We start from the raw sequence: 27,173 nt of genomic DNA on the forward strand, positions 1-27,173 counted from the left end.
TTCCTATTTTCAAGAAGGGGGAAAAAAGTGACCCGGGTAACTACAGGCCTGTTAGTTTAACATCTGTAATATGCAAGGTCTTGGAAAAAATTTTGAAGGCGAAAGTAGTTAAGGACCTTGAGGTCAATGCCAATTGGGACACATTACAACATGGTTTTACAAAAGGTAGATCGTGCCAAACCAACCTGATCTCCTTCTTTGAGAAAGTAACAGATTTTTTAGATAAAGGAAATGCGGTGGATCTAATATACCTCGATTTCAGTAAAGCGTTTGATACGGTACCACATGAGGAATTATTGGTTAAATTGGAAAAGATGGGGATCGATATGAAAATCCAGAGGTGGATAAGGAGCTGGTTAAAGGGGAGACTGCAGCGGGTCATACTAAAAAGGTGAACTGTCAGGTTGGAGGGAGGTTACCAGTGGAGTTCCTCAAGGTTCGGTTTTGGGTCTGATTTTATTTAATCTATTCATTACTGACCTCGGTACCAAATGTAGGAGTGGGCTGATAAAGTTTGTGGATGACACAAAGTTGGGAGGTATTGCCAATTCGGAGAAGGATCGGGATATCCTGCAGGGAGATTTGGATGACCTTGTAAACTGGAGTAATAGTAATAGGATGAAATTTAATAGTGAGAAGTGTAAGGTTATGCATTTAGGGATAAATAACAAGAATTTTAGTTATAAGCTGGGGATGCATCAGTTGGAAGTAACGGAAGAGGAGAAGGACCTCGGAGTCCTGGTTGATCGCAGGATGACTATGAGTCGGCAATGTGACATGGCTGTGAAAAATGCTAATGCGGTCTTGGGATGCATTAGGCGAGGTATTTCTAGTAGGGATAAGGAGGTGCTGGTTCCATTATACAAGGCACTGGTGAGACCTCATTTGGAGTACTGTGTGCAGTTCTGGTCTCCCATGTTTAAAAAGGATGAAATCAAACTGGAACGGGTGCAGAGAAGGGCCACTAGGATGATCAGAGGAATGGAAAACCTGTCGTATGAAAGGAGACTAAAGGAGCTCGGGTTGTTTAGTCTGACAAAACGAAGGCTGAGGGGGGATATGATTGCTCTCTTTAAATATATCAGAGGGATAAATACCAGGGAGGGAGAGGAATTATTTCAGCTCAGTACTAACGTGGACACGAGAACGAATGGATATAAACTGGCCGTCGGAAGTTTAGGCTTGAAATTAGACGAAGGTTTCTAACCATCAGAGGGGTGAAGTTTTGGAACAGCCTTCTGAGGGAAACAGTGGGGGCGAAAGACCTCTCTGACTTTAAGATTAAGCTTGATAAGTTTATGGAGGGGATGGTTTGATGGGATAAAGTGATTTTAGTCAATAGGTCAATAACGTGCCATCGCTGGTAATTAGTAACAATGGTCAATGATGGGATATTACAAGTTACTACAGAGAACTTTTCCAGAAGGTCTGGCTAGAGAATCTTGCCCGCATGCTCAGGGTTCAGCTGATCGCCATATTTGGGGTCGGGAAGGAATTTTCCTCCAGGGTAGATTGGCAGAGGCCCTGGAGGTTTTTCGCCTTCCTCCGCAGCATGGGGCAGGGATCGTTTGCTGGAGGATTCTCAGCGACTTGAAGTCTTTAAATAATGATTTGGGGACTTCAACAGCTGAGTCAAGGGAGAGAATTCTTCCAGGAGTGGGTGGGTCAGCTTTTGTGGCCCGCATCATGCGGGAGGTCAGACTAGATGATCATAATGGTCCCTTCTGACCTTAGAGTCTATGAGTCCTCTATGTCAACCACAAGCCATGGGCTGGGTGCAGGAATCCCTGAGGATCATTATCTGGCCTTTATTCATGCAGGAGGTCAGACTAGATCAGTGGCTCTCAAACTTTTTTACTGGTGACCCCTTTCACATAGCAAGTCTCTGAGTGTGACCACCCTTATAAATTAAAAACACTTTTTTATATATTTAACACCATTATAAATGCTGGAGGCAAAGCGGGGTTTGGGGTGGAGGTTGACAGCTCGCGACCCCCCATGTAATAACCTCGCAACCCCATGAGGGGTCCCGACCCCCAGTTTGAGAACACCTGGACTAGATGATCACAAAGGTCTCTTCTCACTTTAGGATCTATCCATCAATCAATCTATTAATATCTTACTGGAAGTCTGGGATGGGGTCCTTGTGGAGTTAGGGACCCCAAGACTATTCAAAACCAATGAGTGCTGAGCATCTAAGTCCCCTAGGCTCCTTCGGAAATCCCAGCTGAAATTCCATCCTGGGTTGACATTTAATGCAAGGGACACTTAACCCTCACTTCTGCCTTCAATTTATGGACTTAATTGGGACCTGGGGCTGGCACTGGCCCCTCTGCATAGGGGCAAACATCGCCGTATGGGCAGAAGAGCTCAGTCATTCCTGGAAAGAGAGCTCTCAGGGTATGTCTACACTACGGGATTAATCCGAATTTAGATAATTCGGATTTGAGATACAGGTTGTATAAAGTCGAAATGAGTGCGGCCACACTAGCACAGTAATTCGGTGGTGTGCGTCCAAGTACCGGGGCTAGCGTCGATTTCTGCACCGTTGCACTGTGGGTAGCAAATCCATAGCTATCCCATAGTTCCCGCAGTCTCCCGCGCCCATTGGGATTGTGGGTTAAGATCCCAGTGCCTGATGGGACAAAAAACATCATCGCAGGTGGTTCTGGGTACAGTCTCACTTCCTCCCTCCCTCCCTCCCTGCATGAAAGCAACGGACGGCAGACAACCATTTTCGCGCCTTTTTTCCTGGGTGGGTGAACACTGCAGACTCCATACCACGGCAAGCATGGAGCCCGCTGAGCTCAAGACAGCACTCATGAATATTGCAAACACCTCGCGCGTTCTCGTGGAGTTTATGCTCAGCCAGGACCAGAAAAACGAGGAGAGGAGGCAGCGGCGGCGGCAGCATGATGAGGACATGGACACAGACACGGATACAGAATTCAGTGAAACCACAGGCCCCGGTGCTTTGGAGATCATGTTGTTAATGGGGCAGATTCTATCCATGGAACGCCGATTCTGGGCAAGGGAAACAAGCACAGACTGGTGGGACCGCATAGTGTTGCAGGTCTGGGACGATTCCCAGTGGCTGCGGAACTTTCGCATGCGTAAGGGCACTTTCATGGAACTTTGTGACTTGCTGTCCCCTGCCCTGAAACGCCAGAATACCAAGATGAGAGCAGCCCTCACAGTTGAGAAGCNTACCAAAGGTAGTGACTTTGGGAAATGTGCAGGTCATAGTGGATGGCTTTGCTGCAATGAGATTCCCTAACTGTGGTGGGGCGATAGATGGAACCCACATCCCTATCTTGGCACCGGAGCACCAGGGTACCCAGTACATAAACCGCAAGGGGTACTTTTCAATGGTGCTGCAAGCACTGGTGGATCACAAGACGTTTCACCAATATCAGTGTGAGATGGCTGGGAAGGGTTCACGACGCTCGCGTCTTCAGGAACACTACTCTGTTTAAATGGCTGCAGCAAGGGATTTACTTCCCAGACCAGAAAATAACCGTTGGGGATGTTGAAATGCCAATAGTTATCCCTGGGGACTCAGCCTACCCCTTAATGCCATGGCTCATGAAGCCATACACAGGCAGCCTGGACAGTAGTCAGGAGCTGTTCAGCTACAGGCTGAGCAAGTGCAGAATGGTGGTAGAATGTGCCTTTGGACATTTAAAGGGTCGCTGGTGCATGTTACTGACTCGCTCAGACCTCAGGCAAACCAATCTCCCCATTGTTATTGCTGCTTGCTGGGTGCTCCACAATCTCTGTGAGAGTAAGGGGGAGACCTTTATGGTGCGGTGGGAAGTTGAGGCAAATCACCTGGCCGCTGATTACGTGCAGCCAGATACCAGGGTGATTAGAAGAGCACACCAGGCAGCACTGCGCATCAGAGAAGCTTTGAAAACCAGTTTCATGACTGGCCAGGCTACGGTATGAAAGTTCTGTTTGTTTCTCCTTGATGAAAACCTGCCCCCTTGATTAACTCATTCCGTGTAAGCAACCCACCCTCCCCCCTTCGATCACAGCTTGCTTTCAAAGGAAATAAAGTCACTATGGTTTAAAAATCATGTATTCTTTATTAATTGATTATAAACATAGGGAGAGAACTGACAAGGTAGCCCGGGTGGGGTGTGGGAGGAGGGGAGGAGGGAAGGAAAAGGCCACTAAAAAAGTTCAAAATAATGACAGCCTTTTGCTTGGGCTGTCCACTGGGGTGGAGTGGGAGGGGGCGTCTGGGTGAGGAGGCTTTGGAACGTGGTGAGGGGGAGGGGAGGTTATACAGCAGCTGCAGCGGCGCTCTGTGATCCTGCTGCCATTCCTGAAGCTCCACCAGATGCCGGAGCATGTCCATTTGATCACGCAGGAGTCCCAGTGTTGCAGCCTGCCACCTCTCATCTCGAGCGTCCCTCATGGCCTCACGTTCACTGGCATCTTTCCTGTACTTTGATACCGTGTCTTTCCACTCATTCAGATGAGCTCTTTCATCATGGGTCGATTGCATGATTTCCGACAACATGTCGTCTCGTGTGCATTTTTTTCGCTGCCTTATCTGAGATAGCCTTCGGGACGGAGGAGGGAGGCTTGAAAAATTTGCAGCTGTGGGAGGGAGGGAAAAAAGGGAGAGAAGTATTTAAAAAGATACATTTTACAGAATAATGCTTAAAGGAACAGAGGGTCCTGTGGCACCTTTAAAACTAACAGAAGTATTGGGAGCATAAGCTTTCGTGGGTAAGAACCTCACTTCTTCAGATGCAAGAAGAAGTGAGGTTCTTACCCACTAAAGCTTATGCTCCCAGTACTTCTGTTAGTCTCAAAGGTGCCACAGGACCCTCTGTTGCTTTTTACAGATTCAGACTAACATAGCTACCCCTCCGATACAGAATAATGCTTATTCTCTTTCATGGTGAACAATACTATTCACATTACATAGCAAATGTGATTTCGGTACAAGATTGCATTTTGCATCTCATATTGAGTGCCTGCAGCTTTGGTGTTAGAGATCACAGATGCAGGGCCGGGCAACAGAATTCGGCTTGCATGCAGCCATGGTAAGCTATTGTCTTTCGGCTTCGGCAACCTTCATAAAAGCAGCGCCCTCCTTTCCCAAGCCCATTGAGTGCTGCAGTTTTCCTGTTAATGTGCAGCAGCAGAAACCAAACTAACCCCCCCATCCAATTATCTGGGATGATCGCTTTACCCCTCCTCCCACTGCATGGCTGGTATCAGGGAAGATCCCTGCTAGCCAAACTCGAAAAGCTCAGCGCCAATGCCCCCCCCCCCCGCCCGCTTGGCTAACTGCAGGGAAGGATTTCTTTTCAGCCACAGGCAAACAGCCCAGTAGGAACGGCCACCTCTGTCCCCTTAATTAAATTCCCATATTTCAACCAGGTTACCATGAATGATATCACTCTCCTAAGGCTAAAGATAAAGAACGGATGAGATAAAGAGATAAAGAACGGATGCTGCTTGAATGCCAGCAGACACCGGGACCATACGCTGCCAGGCTTTGTCAGGCAATGATACCAGATTACTTGCTACTAGCATGGCGTGGTCAAGTGTCCTACCATGGAGGACGGAATAAGGCTGCACTGCCCAGAAACCTTGTGGAAAGGCTTTTGGAGTACCTCCAGGAGAGCTTCATGGAGATGTCCCTGGAGGATTTCCACTCCATCCCCAGACATGTTAACAGACTTTTCCAGTAGCTGTACTGGCCGCGAATGCATCCCAAGTCCTCAGGGCAAATTAATCATTAAAAAATGCTTGCTTTTAAACTATGTTTTATATTTACAAAGGTACACTCACCTGAGGTCCCTTCCATGGGTTCATGGTCTGGGATAATGCCTTGGTAGGGTTGGGAGGGTACTTCAGTCAGGCTGAGAAAAAGATCCTGGCTGTTGAGGAGAACGGAGTGCTGGGTGCTCTCTGCAAGCTCCTCCTCCTCCTCCTCCTCTTCCCCGTCCGCAGAATCCTCAGGCATGGCTGAGATTACCCCCTCCTCGGAATCCACGGTCACAGGTGGGGTAATGGTGGTGGCCCCCCCTAGAATTGCATGCAGCTCAGCGTAGAAGTGACATGTATGTGGCTCTGACCCGGAGCAACCGTTTGCCTTCTTTGTTTTTTGATAGGCTTGTCTGAGCTCCTTAACTTTCATGCGGCACTGTAGTGAGTCCCTATTGTGGCCTCTCTCCATCATGCCCTTGGAGATTTTTTCAAATGTTTTGGTATTTCATCTTTTGGAACGTAGTTCTGCTAGCACAGAATCATCTTCCCATACAGCGATCAGATCCAGTACCTCCCGTACGGTCCATGCTGGTGCTCTTTTTCGATTCTCGAACTGCATGGTTACCTGTGCTGATGAGCTCTGTGTGGTCACTTGTGCTCTCCACGCTGGGCAAACAGGAAATGAAATTCAAAAGTTTGCGGGGCTTTTCCTTTCTACCTGGTCAGTGCATCTGAGTTCAGATTGCTGTCCAGAGTGGTCACAATGGTGCACTGTGGGATAGCTCCCAGAGGCCAATACCATTGAATTTGGTCCACACTAACCCTAATTCGAACCAGCAAAGTTGATTTCGGCACTAATCCCCTCATCAGAGAGGAGTACAGAAATCGATTTTAAGAGCTCTTTATGTCAAAGTAAATGGCTGCGTTGTGTGGACGGGTGCGGGGTTAATTCGATTTAACACTGCTAAATTTGACCTAAACTCATAGTGTAGACCAGGCCTCAAAGTCTCAAACACAACAAACTCACTCTGCTCTCACTGCACAGAAGTAGCTGCCTGAGTCCCCAGGCTGGGAGTTGGTGATGTGCAGGGAGCTGCATTTCCCATCTTCCAGGGGCTGCCCCACGAACCGCTGCTCGGTAGCATTCTCCTGAAGGCTCATGGCCTGCAGGTTAGGAACCCATGTCCCGTTGAATTCAAGGTTGGGATTGCCAAAGAGAGCTATAGGACCTAGGTAGCCAAACTTCACTGAAATTCAACAGGACACGGGTTCCTAATTCCCTTTGGTTCTTTTGAAAATCCCTGGCTAAATCCATTCATGTCTGTGTGGTGCTGAGATACTGCAGGGGTCAAGGGGAGACAAAAGCACCCAGGTAGCTTTTAAAGTATTTTCAAAGGAGCCCAAGGAAATTAGGTGCTCAGCTCCCAGTGGAATGCAAGGGAAATTGGGCTATGAATTCCCTCAGAAATCTTTGACCATTCCAGCGTAAAACTGCCTGCATTGGGTATTTCTCTGGCCATATTACCACAGTGTTTACCCACTTCACAATCTTCCTTTATTGGTCTACACAACACCCCTGCGAGGTGGGAAAGTGCTATTACCCCATTTTATGGCTGGGGATCTGAAGAACAGAGGGGCAGATTTTTAAAGGTCTTTAGGTACTTGGTGCGATTTTTCACAAGTGCCTTGGTGCCAAACACCATTTGAAATCAATGGGTGTTAGGGGCTCTGGGTGTGTTTGAAAACCCCACTGGGCATCCCTTTAAAAACGTGGCCCTCAGTGACTTGCCAAAAGGCACCCAGAAAGTCTGTGGTGGAGGAAGGACTCGAACTCAGGCCTTGGTGAGTGCTCTAGCTACTGGGCTCTCCTGTCGCAGCTTGGTTGCTGCTGTTCAGATACAGCCAAGGAATCCCCTCGTGCCGGGTGCCTTTGTCTACGCTGGGGGTGTACAGCTCCGAGACCACAGTTGAGGTTGTGCAGGAGCAAGCGGCGGCAGTTACAGGAGCCTAGGCTGGTGTGTGTGTCACATGATGTGTCTGAGAAGAAAAATAAAACCAGGCAGAGATGAGCCAGGCACCCACTGCATCTCAGTGCCCGGTTGCTACAGGTGTCAGAAATTCACCTCACCCCCCTGAGAATCATAAAGCTGCAAGTCCCCTGGGTCTTTCTTCCCTTGTACTGGAAAGTGGGAAACGCAGCTCCCTGCACATCACCGACTCCCAGCTGGGCGACTCAGGCGGCAGCTACCTCTGTGCGGTGAGAGCAGAGTGACACAGGCAGAGCTGGGCTCAGGGCAAAACCCTTCATCCTCTGACAGGCAGCTGGGCCGAGAAGCTGCAGGACGGATCCCCAGCTGGTGTAAAGTGACTGTTACTCCACGGGAGTCACTGAATCAACCCCCAGCTGGTGCAAATCAGCAATATCTTCATTTACATCACTGGGCCGGATCCTGATCTGGTGCGACTCAGATGCTCACTATTGTAGCTAATGGGGCAGATCCTCGGGGGGTGTAAATCAGCTGTAACTCCATTGGAGTAAAGGGGCGAAGTGGTGCCTGGTTCTCAGGGCCGGCTCGACCATTTTTGCCGCCCCAAGCAACAAAAAACAACCGAACTGCTGAAGCGCAAAAAAACCCACCAAAAACACGCTTGGAGTGTACCACCCCGAGAATAGACAGAATACTGCCCCTTAGCATGTGCCGCCCCAGGCATGTGCTTCCTCTGCTGGTGCCTGGAGCCGGCCCTGGCGGTTCTGTATCATTCCTACCATCTTCTCCCTGGGATTCCCCTGAAGCCAAGAATTTCTCCCCCTCCCCCTTCTGTGCCAGGGCAACAGATGGCGCTAGAGTGCTCACACCCTCCCCTGCAAACCCTGGTGAATTCCCACAGCCTGAGATCTGGTCTGGACCCAGCCCAGCACCGTTCACAGAGCTGCTGTTCCTCCCCGGGGCACACAATGAAACAGCAGGGTCTGTAGGCAGAGAATCCTGCCCCTTGAGAAGGGGGTAACCTGAGGGGAGGGAGAATTCTCGTTTCCACTGGTCTCCTGCAAACCTTCCTCGGATTGACTCTGCCTCGGTATATTCCTCTTCAAGGGAGAGAAGAAACGGAGCTCACCATGGCCTCAGAGAGTGGAGCTGCTCTGTGGAGCCTTCTCCTCACCTTTGCTTTTCTCTGTGAGTGAAACAAATATTTTCTCGTTCTAAAGGGTAAAAAGATGCAAACTCTTGGAAGTCAGTGAAGGGCAAGATATCTTAGCTCTTCTTAATTCCTCTGAAATCTCTCTATATATCTTATCTACCTCTCTAAAAGCTACTGCAGCCATGCCAATGGGACATATCTCAGCCTCTGAACTTTTTGGACAGTAATATTGCTTTGGAGTTCTTTGTTAGTATTTCTTGTCCTGTTTTTTAAGATTCGGGGAGAGAACAGAACTACATAAAAGATGTTGATGGAAGGATCTATATCGATATATGGACATGTAGATATAGATACCGTGGATGGAGGAATAGAAGGATGGATGTAGGCTGCAGAGGGGAGACTGGATAGATAGAGCCACAGATAAACAGGCAATGTGACATTCTCGTATTCTTCATGATAACTGCTATTATTTTGTTTCCCTCCAGTCTCCTGCTGTGAAGCCCAAGTGGATCAGAGCCCCGAGTGGCTGATTACAGGGGAAGGGAAGGTCTCCACCATGTCCTGCTCTTTCACCAGCACTTACCGAACCTTCCAGTGGTACCAGCAGCTCCCTGGGCAAGGGCCGATTCACCTGCTGACCGCGAGCTCTAATGAGAATGTCACTGTGGGGCGGTTCATAGGTGAGCGCCTGGAAAGTGGGAAACTCAGCTCCCTGCACATCACCGACTCTCAGCTGGGGGACTCAGGCAGCTACCTCTGTGCGGTGGATGCACAGTGACACAGGCAGAGCTGGGCTCAGGGCAAAAACCCCCAGTCTCTGACAGGCAGCTTAGGGGAGGAGATGCAGGGACAGATCTCCAGATGGTGCAAATCAGCACAATTCTGTGACAGTCAATCACAGAATCATAGAAATGTAGAACTGGAAGGTACACTGATCGGTACTATAGTCCAATCCCCTGCACTGATGGAGGAATAAGATAATACTTAGTCCTGCCATGAGTGCAGGGGACTGGACTAGGTGATCTCTGGAGGTACCTTTCAGTCCTATGATTCTATGATTATCTGGACTATCCCTGACAGGTATTTGTCTAACCTGCTCTTAAAAACCTCCAATGATGGAGATTCCACAATCTCCCTAGGCAATTTTCTTCTAGGTGCTTACAAATCAATTATTTGATCATTTGCTCCGTTATCTTTCCAGATACTGAAGTTATGCAGACTGGTTTATAATTCCCCAGGTTGTCCATATTCCCCTTTTTATAGATAGGCACTGTATTTGCCCTTCTCCAGTCCTCTGGGATCTCTCCCGTCCTCCATGAGTTCTCAAAGATAAATACTAATGGCTTAGAGATCTCTTCATCCAGTTCCTTAAATATTCTTGGATGTATTTCATCAGGCCCTACTGATTTGAAGACATCTAACTCGTCAAGTAATTCTTAACTTGTTCTTTTCCTAATTTAGCCTCATATCCTACCCCATTTATACTCATGTCCACTATGTTAACTGCCTGACCACTTAACTTTTTTGGTGAAAATTGAAACAAAATAGACATTTAACACTTCAGCCATTGCTGCATTTTCTGTTATTGTCTTTCCCTCCTGAGTGAGTAATGGGCCGACCCTGTTCTTGGTCTTCCTGATGCTTCTTCTGTATTTGTAAAATACTTTTGTTACCCTTTATGACCCTAGCTAGTTTAATCTCATTTTGTGCCTTGGAATTTGTGATTTAGTCCCTAAAATCTTGTGTGTCTTTTAAAAATATTCATCCTTTGTCATTTGACCTAGTTTCTACTATTTGTATATGACTCTGTTTTTGAGTTCAGGTCACTGAAAACCTCCTGGTTAAGCCCGGGTGGTCTCTTACCATACTTCCTAATTTTCCTACACATTGGTATAGTTTGCTCTTGTGTCCTTATTAATATCTCTCTAATAAACTGACAAATCTCCTGATCTCTTCCCCCCCCCTCCCCCATAGACTTGCTTCCCAGGGGATCGTACACCCATTCTCTGAGTTTTCAAGGGGACAGATCCTCAGCACTTGTGAACTGGCAGCGGTCCATTGGAGTCAGCGGAGCCATATTCCCAGCTGGTGTAAATCAGGATAGATCCATTGGAGTAAATGGGTGGTGAAGCGGTGCCTGGTTCTGTGTCATTCCCATGATCTTTTAGCTGGGATTCCCCTGTAGCAAAGAATTTCTTCACCCCCCCCCCCTTGTGTCCCAGGGCAGCAGATGGCGCTAGAGTGCTCACAGCCTCCCCTGCAAACCCTGGTTAATTCCCACAGCCTGAGATCTGGGCTGGACCCAGCCCAGCACCGTTCACAGAGCTGCTGTTCCTCCCCGGGGCAGACAATGAAACAGCAGCCTCTGTAGGCAGAGAATCCATACCCTTGAGAAGGCGGTAACCAGAGGGGAGGGAGAATTCTCGTTTCCACTGGTCTCCTGCAGACCTTTCTCGGATTGACTCCGCTTCTGTATATTCGTCTTCAAGGGAGAGAAGAAACGGAGCTCACCATGGCCTCAGAGAGTGGAGCTGCTCTGTGGAGCCTTCTCCTCACCTTTGCTTTTCTCTGTGAGTGAAACAATATTCTCTCCTGCTACAGGGCAAAAAGATGCAGATTCTTAGACGTCAGTGATGGGCAAGATCTCTTACCTCTCTGTCTATCTATGAGCTACTGCATCTGTAAGGAGAGAAGAGTCTTCCAATGGAACATCTCACAGCCTCGGATCTATTTGAACAGTAATATTGTTTTGGAGTTATTTGTTAACATTTCTTGTCCTGCTTTATAAAGATTAGGGGAGAGTACAGAAAGAAAGAAATAGATGTTGATGAAAAGATCTATTTCGATCTGTACCGATATATAGACACGTAGATGTAGATGTAGATATTGGGGCTGGAACAATAAAATGATGGATGGACGGAGGCTGCAGAGAGAAGGCTGGATGGATAGAGGCACAGATAAACAGGCAATGTGACATTCTCATATTCTTCACGTTAACTGCTATTATTTTGTTTCCCTCCAGTCTCCTGCTGCGAAGCTCAAGTGGTTCAGAGCCCCGAGTCGCTGGTTACAGGGGAAGGGAAGGTCTCCACCATGTCCTGCTCTTTCACCAGCGCTTTCCAAGCCTTCCAGTGGTACCAGCAGCTCCCTGGGCAAGGGCCGACCCACCTGCTGACCGCGAGCTCCAATGAGAATGTCACTGTGGGGCGATTCATAGGCGAGCGCCTGGAAAATGGGAAACGCAGCTCCCTGCACATCACCGACTCCCAGCTGGGGGACTCAGGCAGCTACCTCTGTGCGGTGGATGCACAGTGACACAGGCAGAGCTGGGCTCAGGGCAAAAACCCTCAGTCTCTGACAGGCAGCTTGGCGGAGGAGATGCCGGGGCAGTTCCCCGGGGGGTGAAAAGCAGTGTAAATCCATGGTAGCCAAGGGGACTCATCCTCAGCTGTTATAAATGGGCAGAGCTCCAGTGGAGTCGATGGGGCCATATCATAAGGCGCTGGGGACTGGAACCCAGGTCTGCAGATCCTGGGACAGCTGTGTGAATAGCAGCGTAAATCCGGAGTCACTCCATATGTGTTCTTTGCGGTGACTAGATTACAACACATCCGAGACACACGTTCATTTTCTTTCCCTTTCTTCCTATGGGATACTTTCTAAAGGAAAGTTCATTAGTAAACATTTCCAGTGGGAAAACATGTTCCCTTCAGTCGAATGCAAAACGTCTCTGCCTTCAAAGCTATAAGATCACCCGCGTTTCAACTGCAACAATAAACAAACACAGCTAACCTAGCCCCTCCCCCCACTCCCCTTCCTTTAGAAACCGCGCCTCCTCTATGAAAGCCGGAGCTTCTGCTCCCCCGTATCCCTGTGCAGCTCACACAAGAGCCCGACAGAGGGCGCTGCCGCACCGACAGGAACGCTCCAGAAATGAGACACTTTCTGGAGTTTCTAGACATCTCGTTCTCTCTCCATCTCCTCCCCACGCCGCACCCAGCCCCCCTTCCCGGGCTCTGCCAGACTTTAGCAGCGCAGCGGAAAAGCAGCTACCAAGCACAGAGAGATTTGGTGCTTGACACCAAAAGTCACAATTTAATTTGGAGCAGAAGCAGCGTTCCCGGATTCCTTCAGCCCTCAGAAGACAGAGCTTGGCTTCCCTCTGCGAGAAGAGTTTAATTAATTTCTTTTAACGTTGCTGGGGGCGGGGGTGCCTGAGTGGAGAGAAAACGGAGCCGCTCCGTGCAGAAGCGCAGAGACACCGACTCTTCATGGAGAGGATGCTTAAAACCCTGGTCTCCACGCTGGTGCTGATCCTTGCTTTGAGTGAGTCAGATTCCCACGTGGCATTTCTGGGCATTATTTCCCCTTAATTTATCAATTTTCACCTCTGTCCGGGTGTCCTTCTCGATGACACTTCACGCTGCTGCTGCTGTTGATAGTTTCTCTGTCTATGTCTGGGGGATTTTTCATGCTCTGTTATTATTTTTTCCCCAGATGGAGCGGTGGACACGAAGGTTTCTCAGCCTGCTGCGCTGTCTTTCCTGGCGGGGGGCAGGGCTGACCTCCCCTGTAACCACAGTGTCGCTGGCTACGATAAAATTATTTGGTACTATCAGAGCCCCGGATCTGCCCCTCGAGCTGTGATCTCTGGCTACAACTCCGCGGAGACGTCGGGGCGGTTTGAACTCTCCATTGACTCCCCCAGCCGGTCCGCCCCACTGCGCATCACCGAGGTGGCGGTGCAGGACTCGGGGGTGTATTACTGCGCCGTGAGAGGCACAGCGAGAGGAAATGCAGGGCGAGCTGAACAAAAACCTCCCCGAGTCTGAGAGTCCTGGGCAGCAAGAGAAGGGAGCTCAGATAATCAAATTACAGGCTGGGATCCTCAAAGGGGCCAGGAGAATGGGCGCATGGAACTCCAGTGAGCAATAAGCGCCCAACTCCCTTAGGCTCCTTTGAAAATCTCTGTATCCAAAGCGACTCAGGTAATTACAACCCTAACTGACATTGTCTCCAATACAAACAAGGCTCCGAAGGTTCACATTTGCAAAGGTATTTAGGGATCTAAAGATCCAGAGCGGCGCCTGGAGCGGCTTTAGGCTCCCAAATGCTGGTTTGACGAGAGCATCTAGTCAAAGTCTGGGGCCCTGTGGACCTAGCTGGTGGGAGGAGAAATTAGAGTCACAGGCTTAGCAGGGGCCATCTCCTCTACCCCCCTGCCTACGTGCAGGATTTACATGGTTGGTAACAGATATTTATTTGCTGTGTTTTTACTGATTGACCAGGAACGTGCAAAGTCCTGTAGCTCTCAACGCAGAAGGAATAAAACAGCAGGGAACAGTAACAGCGCGCTTCACCCAACACCGACTTTTCCCGGGAAACCGCGGTGCACATAGGCTGCTGCTTGACTTTCTGTTCTTGTCTGTTTTCAGTCTCTCTGCCCGCGTTCCCTCCCCACTCCCTGGCATCATTTCAGAAAAATTCAGGGTGGGGAGAGCTGTGTCATCATATAGAACATTCGATGTGATTATATTATATCCTGCAACGACTGTGGAGGGGGAGAAATGGGGGGGGGGGCTAGCTCAGTGGTTTGAGCATTGGCCTGCTAAACCCAGAGGAGCACTGAGGGGGGCATTTAGGGATCTGGGGCAAAAATCTGTCTGGGGATTAGTCCTGCTTTGAGCAGGGGGTGGGACTAGATGACCTCCTGAGGTCCCTTCCAACCCTGATATTCTATGATTCCATGAAATGGAGCACATAGACCTAGGAAAAGTCTGGGAGGAGGCAAGCCAAGGTTCTGGGGACAATTGGTCCCTCTTGTCCCATAGCAAATGACACCCCCCCCCCCAACTCCCATCTGTTTACAATACCCATTGGAACTCTCGCCCCGCCCCCCCCCCCATCGTGGGCAGATTCTATTAGGTTTTGTTTTAGGGGTGTGGTCTCTTAAGCGTTTCTTAAAACGATCTTACCTGAAGGGCACGTTCACATATCAGTTTGCACGAGGGTTTAACTCAACCCCTAACAAGGTTTCCCCCAGTTTATAAGGTTGTCTTTAAAAATCTGGTCCAAAGTCTCTTTGGAAAATGGTACTTAGACTTTAAGTCATGAAGGCACTGTTGGAAAATTTACCCCCAAGCTCCAAGTGTGTAGTTCCACCTTCAGTGATGTACTTTCAGAGTAGCTCTGTTACTGCATCGGAGTGACTCTGGAGCTCCTACACGGCTGTGACTGGGGGCCCAGTTTCACCCCTTTATTCTGTTTATGGCTCTCAAAAAGGGGTCGTTATAGAATAACACAATAATGACCCTCTTCTATCCAGCCCCATCACCCACCCAATCCAAATTCTTATTCTGTTATTATATTATTATTAATCGTTAGCATCCCTACAACCAATCAACAAAAAACAAATAGAAAGTAGATTAATACAATCAAAACCTCTAACTCTCCAAGTAGAACTGTGACACTTAGCATGGTAAGAGCCCTGAAGTCCGCTAAGGACTTTGCTGCTGCTATCAGAAAGGTGTGGAAGACATTCCCATACTAGGGTGGTGGGCAGAAGCAAGATAAACCCCTAAAAATAAAGAGAGAGAGAAAATATTCTAATAGCCATGTTATAGCAGGGTAAATCCTTATTCCTTAAGAAAATGAATTTTTTAAAAATATTATTCCTAATTAATTATATTAGCCTGTTTTATAGCAACTACAAAGAAACCCCCCTGCTTAGTTCTGGGAAAGATCTTCTGAATTAATTACAGTCCATGCAATTTTTCAGCTCCCCCGTATCTCTCTCTGCAGTTCACCGGCTTGCCCGGCAGAGGGCACTGCGGTACCAGCAGGACTGTCCCCTGTCTAGACATGATGAGACACGGATCGATTTCACACACACCCCCACCCCCCGGCTTTTCATTCGTGAGGCCACCTGCCCCCTCGCAGAGGCGGCTAGGAAACCCTGAAGGCAGCTACGACCAAACAGAAAGGAGGGGGGTTGGTAAATTGGCAGAGGGAGGCGCTCACCACCCCAGCTCCAGCGTAAGCACGGCTTGCCTGCTTTTAAATCTCCGGCCCTCAGGAGAGCCAGCGTTGGTTGGTAGCTGCAAGAAAAGGAGAAAGCGAACAACTCGTGGGACTGGACAGATAGGAGCGAGGAAGGTCCTCCCGGCAGAGGAGGAGCAGAGACCCCGAGAGGATGTTAATAATCCGGTTCTCGCTGGTTACGATGGCTTTAGTATTCAGTGAGTTGGATTTCTTATTTCATTTCTGAATGTCTCTCCCCCATCTCTTGTCCTTCAAATATACAAATTTCCCAGTTAAAATAATCTCACTCTTTTCTCTGTCTCCCCACATCTCTTTCCACTATCCATCCATCCTTCCTTCCTTCCTTCCTTCCTTCCCACTGCAGCACTTCTCTCGCTCAGTCTCTCCTTCCCTCTCTCTACTTTTACGGTCCTAAACCCCCCAAGTTGAGTGAGCGGCTGAAATTGTTCAAAGTCGCATGAACTGAACCTACGCACGATGCGCCAGAATCCCTCGGGTGGCTTTGAAATATCTCAGCTGTCACATCCTTCATGCCAACGAGGATTTATTTTTCCCCTCCAGAAGGGGCCACTGGCGTGTCGGTGACGCAGACGAAAGGCCCCGTGAGTGTGTCCGAGGGGGAAGGTTTGAGGCTCAGTTGTAGCTATGATGCCGCAGTGTATGCTGTCTTCTGGTACGTGCACCTCCCCAGCCAGCCCCCCCGGCTCCTCCTGAGGGACCTGGGACGGGACGACTCGGATGAAGGGATCAGAAAAGGGTTCGATGCCACCCACGATAAAAAGAACAAATCCTTCCAGCTGTGGAAACCGTCCAGCGAACTGAGCGACTCCGCGACCTATTACTGCGCCGCGAGCGACACAGTGACACGGAGCGGCCGGGGAGCTGCGCAAAAACCGCGCAGGGTCTGTGCGGAGCATCGTGGCGCAGGTACCGGGGTCTGGGAGGGGAAGGGAGGAACGGCGCAAACACCGAACTTGGATCAGATCTCTCTGGTCACCGGCTTGACCCAATCCACGGCTTCACATTTGTAGACAATACAGGGAATAGCATGAACCAAAATTAACATGACACCAATACAGTCTGTCAAACAAACTCACACACAAACTCTACCGGGATCATCAGGGGAAAGTTCCTAGTCTACAGGGAAACTGGCACTTTGGGGTGGAGGAATATTTAAGTGCCGAGGAGAGAAACATCGACCCATAGACAGACAGACAGACAGCAACATCCTCCTTTGGCACTAGTGCTGCTGGGGGAGCTGGTTTATTGGCCGAGTTACCCCAAACTCATTCGTTTGAATAACTGCCCACTGTTTGGCGCGAGTTGCAAGTCAATTAGTGAGATTTCCTGCAGCGGCCTGAGCGCCTGATAACCGGCGATTTGCAGCGTCGAGGCGGGAGTTAACCTGTCACAGCTGGCGGTTACCAGCACAGAGAGACAGGAGCGGCAGGCAAGGAACCATCGCATGTCTTTGGTCTCTACCTCCCTGCCAAAGTCTCTTTGGGTTGTCGCTGGAAGGAAACGCTCAGAGTTCCCGTCTCTGTGACTGTCTCGGGGGCTGGCGAGAGAAAAAGGGCAGCCCCCTCCCTGCAGGCACCGTGTAAATGTTTCACAGTGGAGTGTGGCTTTTACATTTCGACACATACACATCGCGGACACGGGAGGGCTTCAACAGCCCCCTTGTTAGCGACTGGGCTGATGGTTATCAGTGAGTAAATCAACAGTTTCCCCCAATCTCTGTCTTGCCCAACCCCCCTCTCTCCTCCACCCTACATCCCCCCACCTCACCAATGCCCCCCCCATCGCTCCTCAGACACACTCCTCTTCTTCTTTCTCTCGATCCAGCCACACCTCTCTCTCCTTCCCCCTGCATCCACCCCCCGGCCTTCGAAACACCCGGGGCAGTCACTGGATGGGGGCTGGTGAAAGGGGATTTACCCCTAGGGTCCCTCGGAAGTTTCACGCGCACTGAATCAATTCTCTTGCTGGTTTTCGCTCCTAGTGGCCCCGGGCAGAGCCGAGATCCAGCAGCCGGGCTCCGCAGAAGCTTTGGAAGGAGCCGAACTGAACCTGACCTGCTCCCAGCCCTCCACCGAGGCGGGTGACAGCACAGTCTGGTACCGGCAGCTCCCGAACCCGGGACCCCAGTTTGCAGTTACCGGTTATAAGGAAACTGTTAATAGCCCCGAGCCGGCGGGCGCCCTGCACATCTCCGCCGAGAGAGAGCCCAGCCCCCTGGCCCTGAGCCCTGTGAGGAGGGGAGACGCTGCGGTGTATTTCTGTGCTCGGAGGGACACAGTGGGACATCCAGCGGCTGCTCCCTTCTGGTGTGAGCAGATGGTGAGGAACGCTTCAGTGGGTGCTGGGGGAGAGGGACGACCAGGGAGAACAAAAATAAAAAGTGGTTTTTTTTTGTAAATTGGTCCCTAACTATCTCGTTGTGCCTAATTATTTACACGTGCAATTGGTGAGAAGTGGTACTTTGGAAAGCTGCGAAGAAAGTCTCTTTCAGGGGGAATTAAGAAGAGCAGTAAAGGGAAGGGTAAAACCATGGAAGTAAATAAACCCTTCCAAGCACTTCACACAGCGCCCCCCTCATCCTTTGCCATAGGATGTTGTGAAGGTCAAGACTATAACAGGGTTAAAAAAAGAACTAGATCAATTCATGGAGGATAGGTCCATCAAAGGCTATTAGCCAGGATGGGCAAGGATGGTGTCCCTAGCCTCTGTTTGTCAGAAGCTGGGAATGAGCGACAGGGGATGGATCACTTGATGGTTCCCTGTTCTGTTCATTCCCTCTGGGGCACCTGGCATTGGCCACTGTCGGAAGACAGGACACTGGGCTAGATGGACCTTTGGTCTGACCCAATATGGCCGTTCTTACCTATCCATCCCCAGAGCTATCTCTCCATCCATCTATCACCGCCAGGGGTCGCTGCCGTACAAGCAAAACCTGATCCTGATATGGACATAATGACACCTCGGTCTACTGCTTCACCTGGATTTTCATTAATTCGACCGAGGTCCCCTGCCCCCATCCCGAGCCCGAGCCCGCCTCCTGACAGACGCAGTTTTGGAGGCTCAGACGAAAGGCAGCTCAAAGACAGAGAGGGAGAACCGTGTTTATGCGCCTCTCCCCGAGTCCCTCACACCTCCAGCTCCGGCAGTAGCATCTTGGCCTGTTATTTAGTCCTCCCCGCTCTCGGAAACGGGCAACGCTTCCCTCTCTCCAGTTGGCGCAGGGCAAGGCAGCGAGACCAGGGGCTGATCCCAGGGAGGAGCAGAGACCCCGAGATTCCCCTGTGACCATGGTACCAATGCTGGGCTCGGCGCTTGTGCTGGTTTTTGTTTCAGGTCGGGAAGATCACACATTTCCCAATCTCTCTCTTCCCTTCCGCGTTCTCCCTTCTGCGCTCTTCTAACCCCCCTGGCAGGCACAGGGAAAGGATGGGGTTTGGCGACATAAAAAACACTGGAAGTTTCATGCCCACTAAATTAATTCGCTGCTGCGTTTTCTCTCCTAGCAGGGCCGGCTCCAGGGTTTTGGCCGCCCCAAGCCCCGATCGCGATCTGCGGCGGCAATTCGGCGGAAGGTCCTTCACTCCGAGCAGGGGTGACGGACCGTCCACCGAATTGCCGCACGTGCCGCCCCTCTCCGGAGTGGCCCCCAAGCACCTGCTTGGTAAACTGGTGCCTGGAGCCGGCCCTGTCTCCTAGGCGCCCCGGGCAGAGCCGAGATCCGGCAGCCGCGCTCCGCAGAAGCTTTGGAGGGAGCTGAACTGAACCTCACCTGCTCTCACGGTTCCGTCACAACTGAAACTATAGTTTGGTACCGGTAGTTCGCGAGCCGAGGGCCCCAGTATATAGTCTCGGGATACCAGGGAATCGTTAACAGCATCGACCCAGAGGGAGCTTTGCACATCTCCAAGGATAAAGAAAACAGCACCTTCGCCCTGCGCAGGGTGCGGCTGGCAGACGCAGCGGTGTATTACTGTGCTCGGAGCTACACAATGTGATCGCCAGGGGCGGCCCCCACCCCCCGTACAATAAGTATCTCACTCCGGGGTGGCGGGATGTGGGGTGTGTTTCCGGGCGGAGAGTGGGAAGCAAGGGTGATCAGAGTAGAAAAAAAAAAGAAATTAATAAAACAACTAGTGCCAAATTTACAAAGGTCTCTGTGCGCCTAATTATGAACCGAGGCGACTGGTGAGGTCTGATACTCTGGCAAAGGTCTAAGAAAATCCTCTTCGGAGAGAAATCTGAAGCCCAGTAAAAGGTAAAACCATGACACAAACAAACCAAAAACCCGTCTCACTCCAACTGCAAGGACAATATCTTATACAGCTCCACCCTACAACATCCTCCTTTTCTTCCATCTGGCCAAAACTATTACTGGGGGAAAACCCCGATTATTGCCTAATTAATTAACCAATCCCATTCTGCTTTAATAATCTCTCACGATTTAGCTGGAAATCAGGGTAAATTAGTACTGCACTGGGGCTGCCTGACAACACTCGCCGTTTGCAAACGAGCCGTGTGTGCTGCAGAGACGAACTCACTTGGGAAAATTAATCTGTGGGGGAGGAGGGGCGGTTGTGTTGAACACTTCTACAGTTCCCCGGCAGAGGGCGCTGCAGTCCAAGCAGAAGCGCCCCGTGTAAACGCGATGACCCACGGGTCTCTTTCACCCCTTGGCTTTTTCATGCAGTCTAGTTCCCATGTCACCCTGTCTGAGCCGCCTCCTGGCAGACACAGGGCACTTGCCAAGCAGACACAGAAGGGGCTTTGTGTGGTTGGCACCAGCAGTGACACATCCCAAAATAAAGCAGCAGCATCATTGCATGCGTCTCTCTCCCTTGGGTTTGCAGCTGTAGGAAAAAAGGACAGGGCTTCTGTGTCACTGACTGTCCTCGGGGCTGGAGAGAGAGACAAGGGCCTGACCCCTGCAGAAGAGCAGAGAAATCCAGATTTTTCTGAGGATGGGAACAATCGGGGGCTCAGCGATTGTGCTGGTTCTTGTTTTGAGTAAGATTTCGTGTTTCCAATATCCATCCATCCATCCATCTAACCCAGTACAGCACCTCTGTCCCCCTTCCCTCCTCCCCTCTCTCTTCCTAGATGTTTAAACAGGCGTGGCAGTCTCAGGAAGGATGATTTTACTTCTAAAATTCCTTAGACATTTAATACCCACTAACTTAATTCTCTGTCTGCTTTTCCTTCCCAGGCGCTCCAGGCAGAGCCAAGATCCAGCAGCCGGTCTCGGCAGAAGCTTTGGAGGGAGCCGAACTGAACCTCACCTGCTCTCACCCCTCAGCCAGCACTGATAATATACTCTGGTACCGGCAGTTTCCGAACCGAGGACCCGAATTTATAGTGACTGGATTCAGTGGAACCGCTCACAGCCCCGACCCAGAGGGAACCTTGCACATCTCCAGGGATAAAGAAAACAGCACCTTCGCCCTGCGCAGGGTGCGGCTCGCAGACTCAGCGGTGTATTACTGTGCTCGGAGCGACACAGTGGGACAGCCAGGGGAGGCTCCCGTACAATAAATCCCCTACTCCGGGGCTGGTAGCTAGTGTATGTTCGTGGGGAGGGAGACAAGTCGCGGCGGGGAGGGTGGGGAGGAGAAGGTAAGAAACCAGAAAGGGGGAAGAGAACATTTAAGCGGGGTGGGTTATAAAGAAATCTAGAGAAAGACGCAGTTCAGCGGCATTAAGGCACCTAACTCCCTCAGGCCCCTCCGAAAATCCGAATTCAGGGTCTGAGCCCCAGACAGCTTAAGTCAAAGGACGGACTCATGTTGAGGTCAATGTGTTTTGTGTCACGCTCTGAGTTTCCTTGTCACGTGAAACCTCCACTGGTTTATCCTACCCGGCCCGTTATCCATCCGTCCATCCATCCATCCACCCATCTACCATCATTTTTGTAATGTTCCCCGTCACCTTAATGTTTTAGCAGCTATAGCCTGTAGGCAAACCGTGTAAAATAGCCTAGTCTTTTAAAATAAGGTACTACTAAGATCTCCTTCCTTACCACACCATATGGGGATTGGTTGTTCCTTAAACGTGAGAAAGTTGAACTCTTTGGCAGTATTATAAGGCATCCAGATTCAGTAAAGAAAAAAGATGAAGCAGGTTTAAAGGTGAAATCAAGAAAGTAACTGCAATAGTCCCAGATACTTCGATGTTTGTGTGATGAGGGATCAATAGATGGACAAACAGACAAAACTGTGAAGTGATCACAGATATTGCTAGAAAAAAAATGATTCCCAAATGTAGCAAAACGAAAATCCCCCCCCCCCCCATTTAGCGAGTATTGAGTGCAAATTAATGAGATTTCACTTCACCGCCTGGTAACGTCCACCTTTTGCAATTGATAATTAATTGTGCAGTAGGGATTAACTCTTTTGGAAAAGGTTTCAGAAGGGTAGCCATGTTAGTCTGTATCCGCAAAAACAATGAGGAGTCCTTGTGGCACCTTAGAGATTAACAAATGTATTTGGGCATAAGTTTTCCAGATTCATGGAGTGAAAAATACAGTAGGGAGGTATAAATATAAAGCACATGAAAAGATGGGAATTGCCTTACCAAGTGGGGGGTCAGTACTAACAAGGCTAATTCAATCAGGGTGAATGTGGCCCATTCCCAACAGTTGACAAGAAGGGGTGAGTATCAACAGAGGGAAAACTACTTTTTGTCCTGAACCAAACCACTCCCAGTCTTTATTCAGTCTAATTTGATGGTGTCAAGTTTGCAAATTAATTCCAGTTCTGCAGTTTCTGGTTGAAGTCTGTTCTTGACTTTTTTTTGTTGAAGAATTGCCACTTTAAGATCTGTTATTGAGTGAGCAGGGAGATTGAAGTGCTCTCCTACTGGTTTTTGAATGTTACAGTTCTTGATGTCTGATTTGTGTCCATTTATTCTTTTGCATAGAGACTGTCCGATTTGGCGAATCTGCATGGCAGAGGGGCATTGCTGGCACGTGATGGCATATATCATATTGGTAGATGTGCAGGTGAACACGCCCTTGATGGTGTGGCTGATGTGGTTAGGTCCTATGATGGTGTCCCTTGAATAGATATGCGGACAGAGTTGGAAACGGGGTTTGTTGCAGGGATTGGTTCCAGGGTTACTGTTTCTGATCCGTGGTGTGTAGTTGCTGGTGAGTATTTGCTTCAGGTTGGGGGGCTGTCTGTAAGCAAGGACAGGTCTGTCTCCCAAGGTCTGTGAGAGTGAGAGATCGTCCTTCAGGATAGGTTGTAGATCCTTCATGATGTGCTGAAGAGTTTTTAGTTGGGGGCTGAAGGTGACAGCTAGTGGCGTTCTGTTACTTTCTTTGTTGGGCCTGTGCTGTGTTAGGTGACTTCTGGGTACCCTCCTGGCTGTGTCAATCTGTTTCTTCACCTCCCCAGGTGGGTATTGTAATTTTAAGAATGTTTGATAGAGATCCTGTAGGTGTTTGTCTCCGTCTAAGGGATTGGAGCAAATGTGGTTGTATCTTAGAGCTTGGCTGTAGATAATGGATCGTGTGATGTGGTCTGGATGAAAGCTGGATGCATGTAGGTACGTATAGAGGTCAGTAGGTTTCCAGTATAGGGTGGTGCTTATTTGACCATCACTTATTTGCTGTGTAGTGTCCAGGAAGTGGATTTCTTGTGTGGACTGGTCCAGGCTGAGGGTGATGGTGGGGTGGAAATGGTTGAAATCCTGGTGGATTTCCTCCTTCCTCCTTCCCATGGGTCCATACAATGAAGATGTCATCAATGTAGCACAAGTAGAGGAGGGACACTAGGGGACGAGAGCTGAGGAAGCGTTGTTCTAAGTCAGCCATAAAAATGTTGGCATACTGTGGGGCCATGTAGTTACCCATAGCAGTGTCGCTGACTTGAAGGTATAAGATGTCTGCAAATCTGAAATAGTTGTGGGTGAGGGCAAAGTCACAAAGTTCAGACACCAGGTTTGCTGTGACATTATCGGGGATACTGTTCCTGATGGCTTGTAGGCCATCTTTATATGGAATGTTGGTGTAGAGAGCTTCTACATCCATAGTGGCCAGGATGGTGTTTTCTGGAAGATCACCAATGGATTGTAGTTTTCTCAGGAAGTCAGTGGTATCTTGAAGATAGCTGGGAGTGCCGGTAGTGTAGGGCCTGTCAGGGTGCCAATGCCTGAGATGATGGGGCATCCAGGATTCCCAGGTTTATGGATCTTGAATAGCAGATAGAATACTCCTGGTTGGGGCTCTAGGTGTGTGTCTGTGTAGATTTGTTCCTGTGCTTATTCAGGGAGTTTCTTGAGCAGATGGTGTAGTTTCTTTTGGTAATCCTCAGTGGGGTCAGAGGGTAATGGCCTGTAGAATGTGGTGTGAGAGAGTTGTCTAGCAGCCTCTTGTTCATACTCCAACCTATTCATGATAACACAGCACCTCCTTTGTCAGCCTTTTTTATTATCATGTCAGAGTTTCTGAGGCTGTGGATGGTGTGCCGGGTTGGGTCACAGCAACCTCCTTGGGACTGCCACCTGATGTGCTGGGACTACCTCTAAGCCCGTTTTCCCTGGTAGCTTCGGACTTCAGTCCCTTGCTTTGTTGAGCCAGACACACTGGCCTGCTACAAACCCAGACCCAGGTCCGAACCACATCCCCCAAAAGCTGCAGGCTTAACTGAAAGCAGCTTAAGAAGTGTTCCTGTCTCCAACACCCAGATACCCAGTAAAAAAAGAGCTGCCTACGTATTTAAGGCATCACCTCCCTGAGTAAAACCTCTCCCTCCCAGCTCCTCCTCACAGCTTCATTCTTGGTCTTTGGAGAGAAGTTTCCATCCCACTTCATCCCTGAAATATGTTCCTCCCCTGGGTGTCTGTTCTTACACTACTTCCGATTCTGGGTGAGTAGCGTGTCTGCATCATTTCAGCTCTGTGTGGGGCCAGATGCTCAGCTGGTGTAAATGGCCATAACTCCATGGACGGCAGGTTGCAGTGGAGTTGCATCCAGTTCCAGGCGATGCGGAGTTACCCTAATTTCTATTTGCAACCATTTGTTTATGTGCCCCCTCTGCCCTGTCTCTGGGAGCTTGCGAGGTAGATAAACATTTCATGTTCAAACCAAGAGGCGTCTATGTGTTTATAGACTCGCTTTATTATTTTTTTTATAGAAGGGGCTAATGGAGAGTCCGTGACACAATCTGCTGACTGAGTGACTGTATCCCAAGGGGAACCGGTGCTGCTGAAATGCACCTATGACACTTCCTATGGTACTCCTACGCTCTGGTGGTACGAGCAGCACCCAAATGAAGCCCCTCGCCTCTTGCTGACACAATATGAAGCATCGGATGAGGAGGCGAGAAGGAGCCGGAGACAGTTCTCCGCCACACCCGACAATCAGGGGAAGACCTTCCACCTGAAGAAAAGCTCCAGTGAACTGTGCGACTCCGCCGTCTATTACTGCGCCACGAGTGACACAGTGATTGCACCCAGGGCCGGTTCCAGGATTTTGGCTGCCCCAAGCAGCCAAACAAAAAAAACAACAACAAAAAACCAACCAACAAACAAAAAAGCCACGATTGCCATCGCGATCTGCGGCGGCAATTCAGCGGGAGGTATTCGCTCGGAGCGGGAGTTAGGGACCGTCCGCCGAATTGCCGCGGAACAGCTGGACTTGCTGCCCCTCTCTGAAGTGGCCGCCCCAAGCACCTGTTTGGTAAGCTGGTGCCTGGAGCCGGCCCTGATTGCACCCAGCAGGGTCGCTGCACAGAAACCCACTGGGGGAAGGTGATGAGACACAAAGATTTTGTGGTTTAGCTCCCCAAATGGTTTTAATCTGCATAGCAACTATGGTGTGATGGGCCGGATTCCAGATTGTGTTAATCTGCCTGTGTCCCCTGGAGTCAATGGAGCAGATCCCACGTTGGCGCTAACTGGTCATAGCGCCGCTAAAAAATGGTCCAGTTCCTCATTTGTTTTGAAGCAGTGAACTTCCTAGGAATCAGCTGAGCTACTCCAGTTTACAACAGCAGAGGCTCTGATCCATTACATAGCTATGGCATTGTGAAACTAACAATTCAACGTGTTACTTTTCCCCAACAGGATACCTAAAAATGCGCAATCCTGTCATTAATTTTTCCACAATTCGTTCCTCCTGTAACTCCCCAGGTGTCTCTTGCGTGAAGGTTTTAGAAATGGGAAGAGAGGAACATTGGAATTACCAGAGTGTATCAGTTCAGTGCTCACTCTTTAACTGTATCTGCTCCCAGCTGCTTCAGAGGAAGGGACAAGACAAGACACCTCGCACTGGGTAATTGTGGGATAATCTCGGACAGGGAAATTTTCCCCCTAACTCTGGACAAATGTCAATTTGTTTGAGACTGGAAAGTTTCATCCACCTTCCAATTGTAGACACCTCATCAGGGACACGCTAGGATTTGTTTAGCCATATAATCATCCTTACAAAAAAATCCTGGTAAACTGTTGACATCACATATATAGTCTTGTACCAATGAGTTCCAAAGGGTCATTGGCTAACGTGATAATGAATTTCCATGAACCATTCAGCCATTTAAACAAGGATTTGTTAATTGGAAATCTACAATTTAAGGACCAAACTATGAACTTTCTACTCAAATGTTATTTCCACCTTAACATATCAGTGGGAAAGCTGAAAATCCACCGCAGTTAGACAGACATCTAAATGCCTTCAAAAGGCTATTCCTCGGGGAGCTACTAGGTACCAAATGGAATGATTTAGAATAAACTGCGAGATTAGTAAGGAAGCTGAACAAGTTTTTATTTCCCAAAGGAGCTGGACAAAATAACTCCTCTTTTGAACACTACTGAGAGGGGGAAACTTAAGGTATTTAACGACAGTGGCCACTATCCGAAAAACTGGCCACATAAATCCCTTCCCATATCATGAGTCAGGTTTTGCAGCTATTACACCTGGGAATAGTTAAAGAGAAACACTCTAAACTGCGTTGGAAAAATAACTTCCTCTCTTTTAACACATGGGGGCGATGTTTTATCAAGAACTCACCTTTCAGGCAGGGCTGTCATTTCAGAGCCTGGGGTTTAATGTGGTCTCCCTACCCCCACAATTTCTCCTCCCTCCCTCTCTCAGACACGGTGGAGAAGCCAGGCAGTCTCATTCCAGGGCGAGATCAGACTGATGTGTGGTTAGGATCACCGTCATTCTACAGATCAGAATGTTTCTCACCACTGAAGCTGTATATATATGTAAGGCATCGCTCAGAATAAGACCTCTCTTC

At 49.3% G+C, this 27,173-nt stretch overlaps 1 protein-coding gene and 4 gene segments (V, D, J or C); all 5 read left to right on the forward strand.

Annotated features, from left to right (window-relative positions):
* Nucleotides 1–8,609: 8,609 nt before the first annotated feature.
* On the forward strand, nucleotides 8,610–9,652 carry LOC117870549. The segment is given in 2 exon segments: nucleotides 8,610–8,909; nucleotides 9,360–9,652. Coding segments are annotated over 2 exon segments (351 nt in total).
* A 1,499-nt stretch (nucleotides 9,653–11,151) lies between these two features.
* LOC117870550 lies at nucleotides 11,152–12,415 on the forward strand. The segment is given in 2 exon segments: nucleotides 11,152–11,444; nucleotides 11,897–12,415. Coding segments are annotated over 2 exon segments (351 nt in total).
* Nucleotides 12,416–12,931: 516 nt separating this feature from the next.
* Nucleotides 12,932–13,845, forward strand: LOC117870548. The segment is given in 2 exon segments: nucleotides 12,932–13,200; nucleotides 13,372–13,845. Coding segments are annotated over 2 exon segments (390 nt in total).
* A 1,839-nt stretch (nucleotides 13,846–15,684) lies between these two features.
* Nucleotides 15,685–19,835, forward strand: LOC117870553. Its single transcript, XM_034757736.1, has 4 exons — nucleotides 15,685–16,112; nucleotides 16,477–16,842; nucleotides 17,918–18,255; nucleotides 19,633–19,835. The coding sequence occupies exons 1-4, from the start codon at nucleotides 16,067–16,069 to the stop codon at nucleotides 19,696–19,698; spliced, it is 816 nt and encodes a 271-aa protein (XP_034613627.1). The 5' UTR covers nucleotides 15,685–16,066; the 3' UTR covers nucleotides 19,699–19,835.
* A 117-nt stretch (nucleotides 19,836–19,952) lies between these two features.
* LOC117870554 lies at nucleotides 19,953–21,475 on the forward strand. The segment is given in 2 exon segments: nucleotides 19,953–20,940; nucleotides 21,140–21,475. Coding segments are annotated over 2 exon segments (372 nt in total).
* Nucleotides 21,476–27,173: the final 5,698 nt, after the last annotated feature.

Source organism: Trachemys scripta, unplaced genomic scaffold (genome assembly GCF_013100865.1).
Source record: "Trachemys scripta elegans isolate TJP31775 unplaced genomic scaffold, CAS_Tse_1.0 scaffold_31, whole genome shotgun sequence".
Lineage (NCBI taxonomy): Eukaryota > Metazoa > Chordata > Testudines > Emydidae > Trachemys > Trachemys scripta.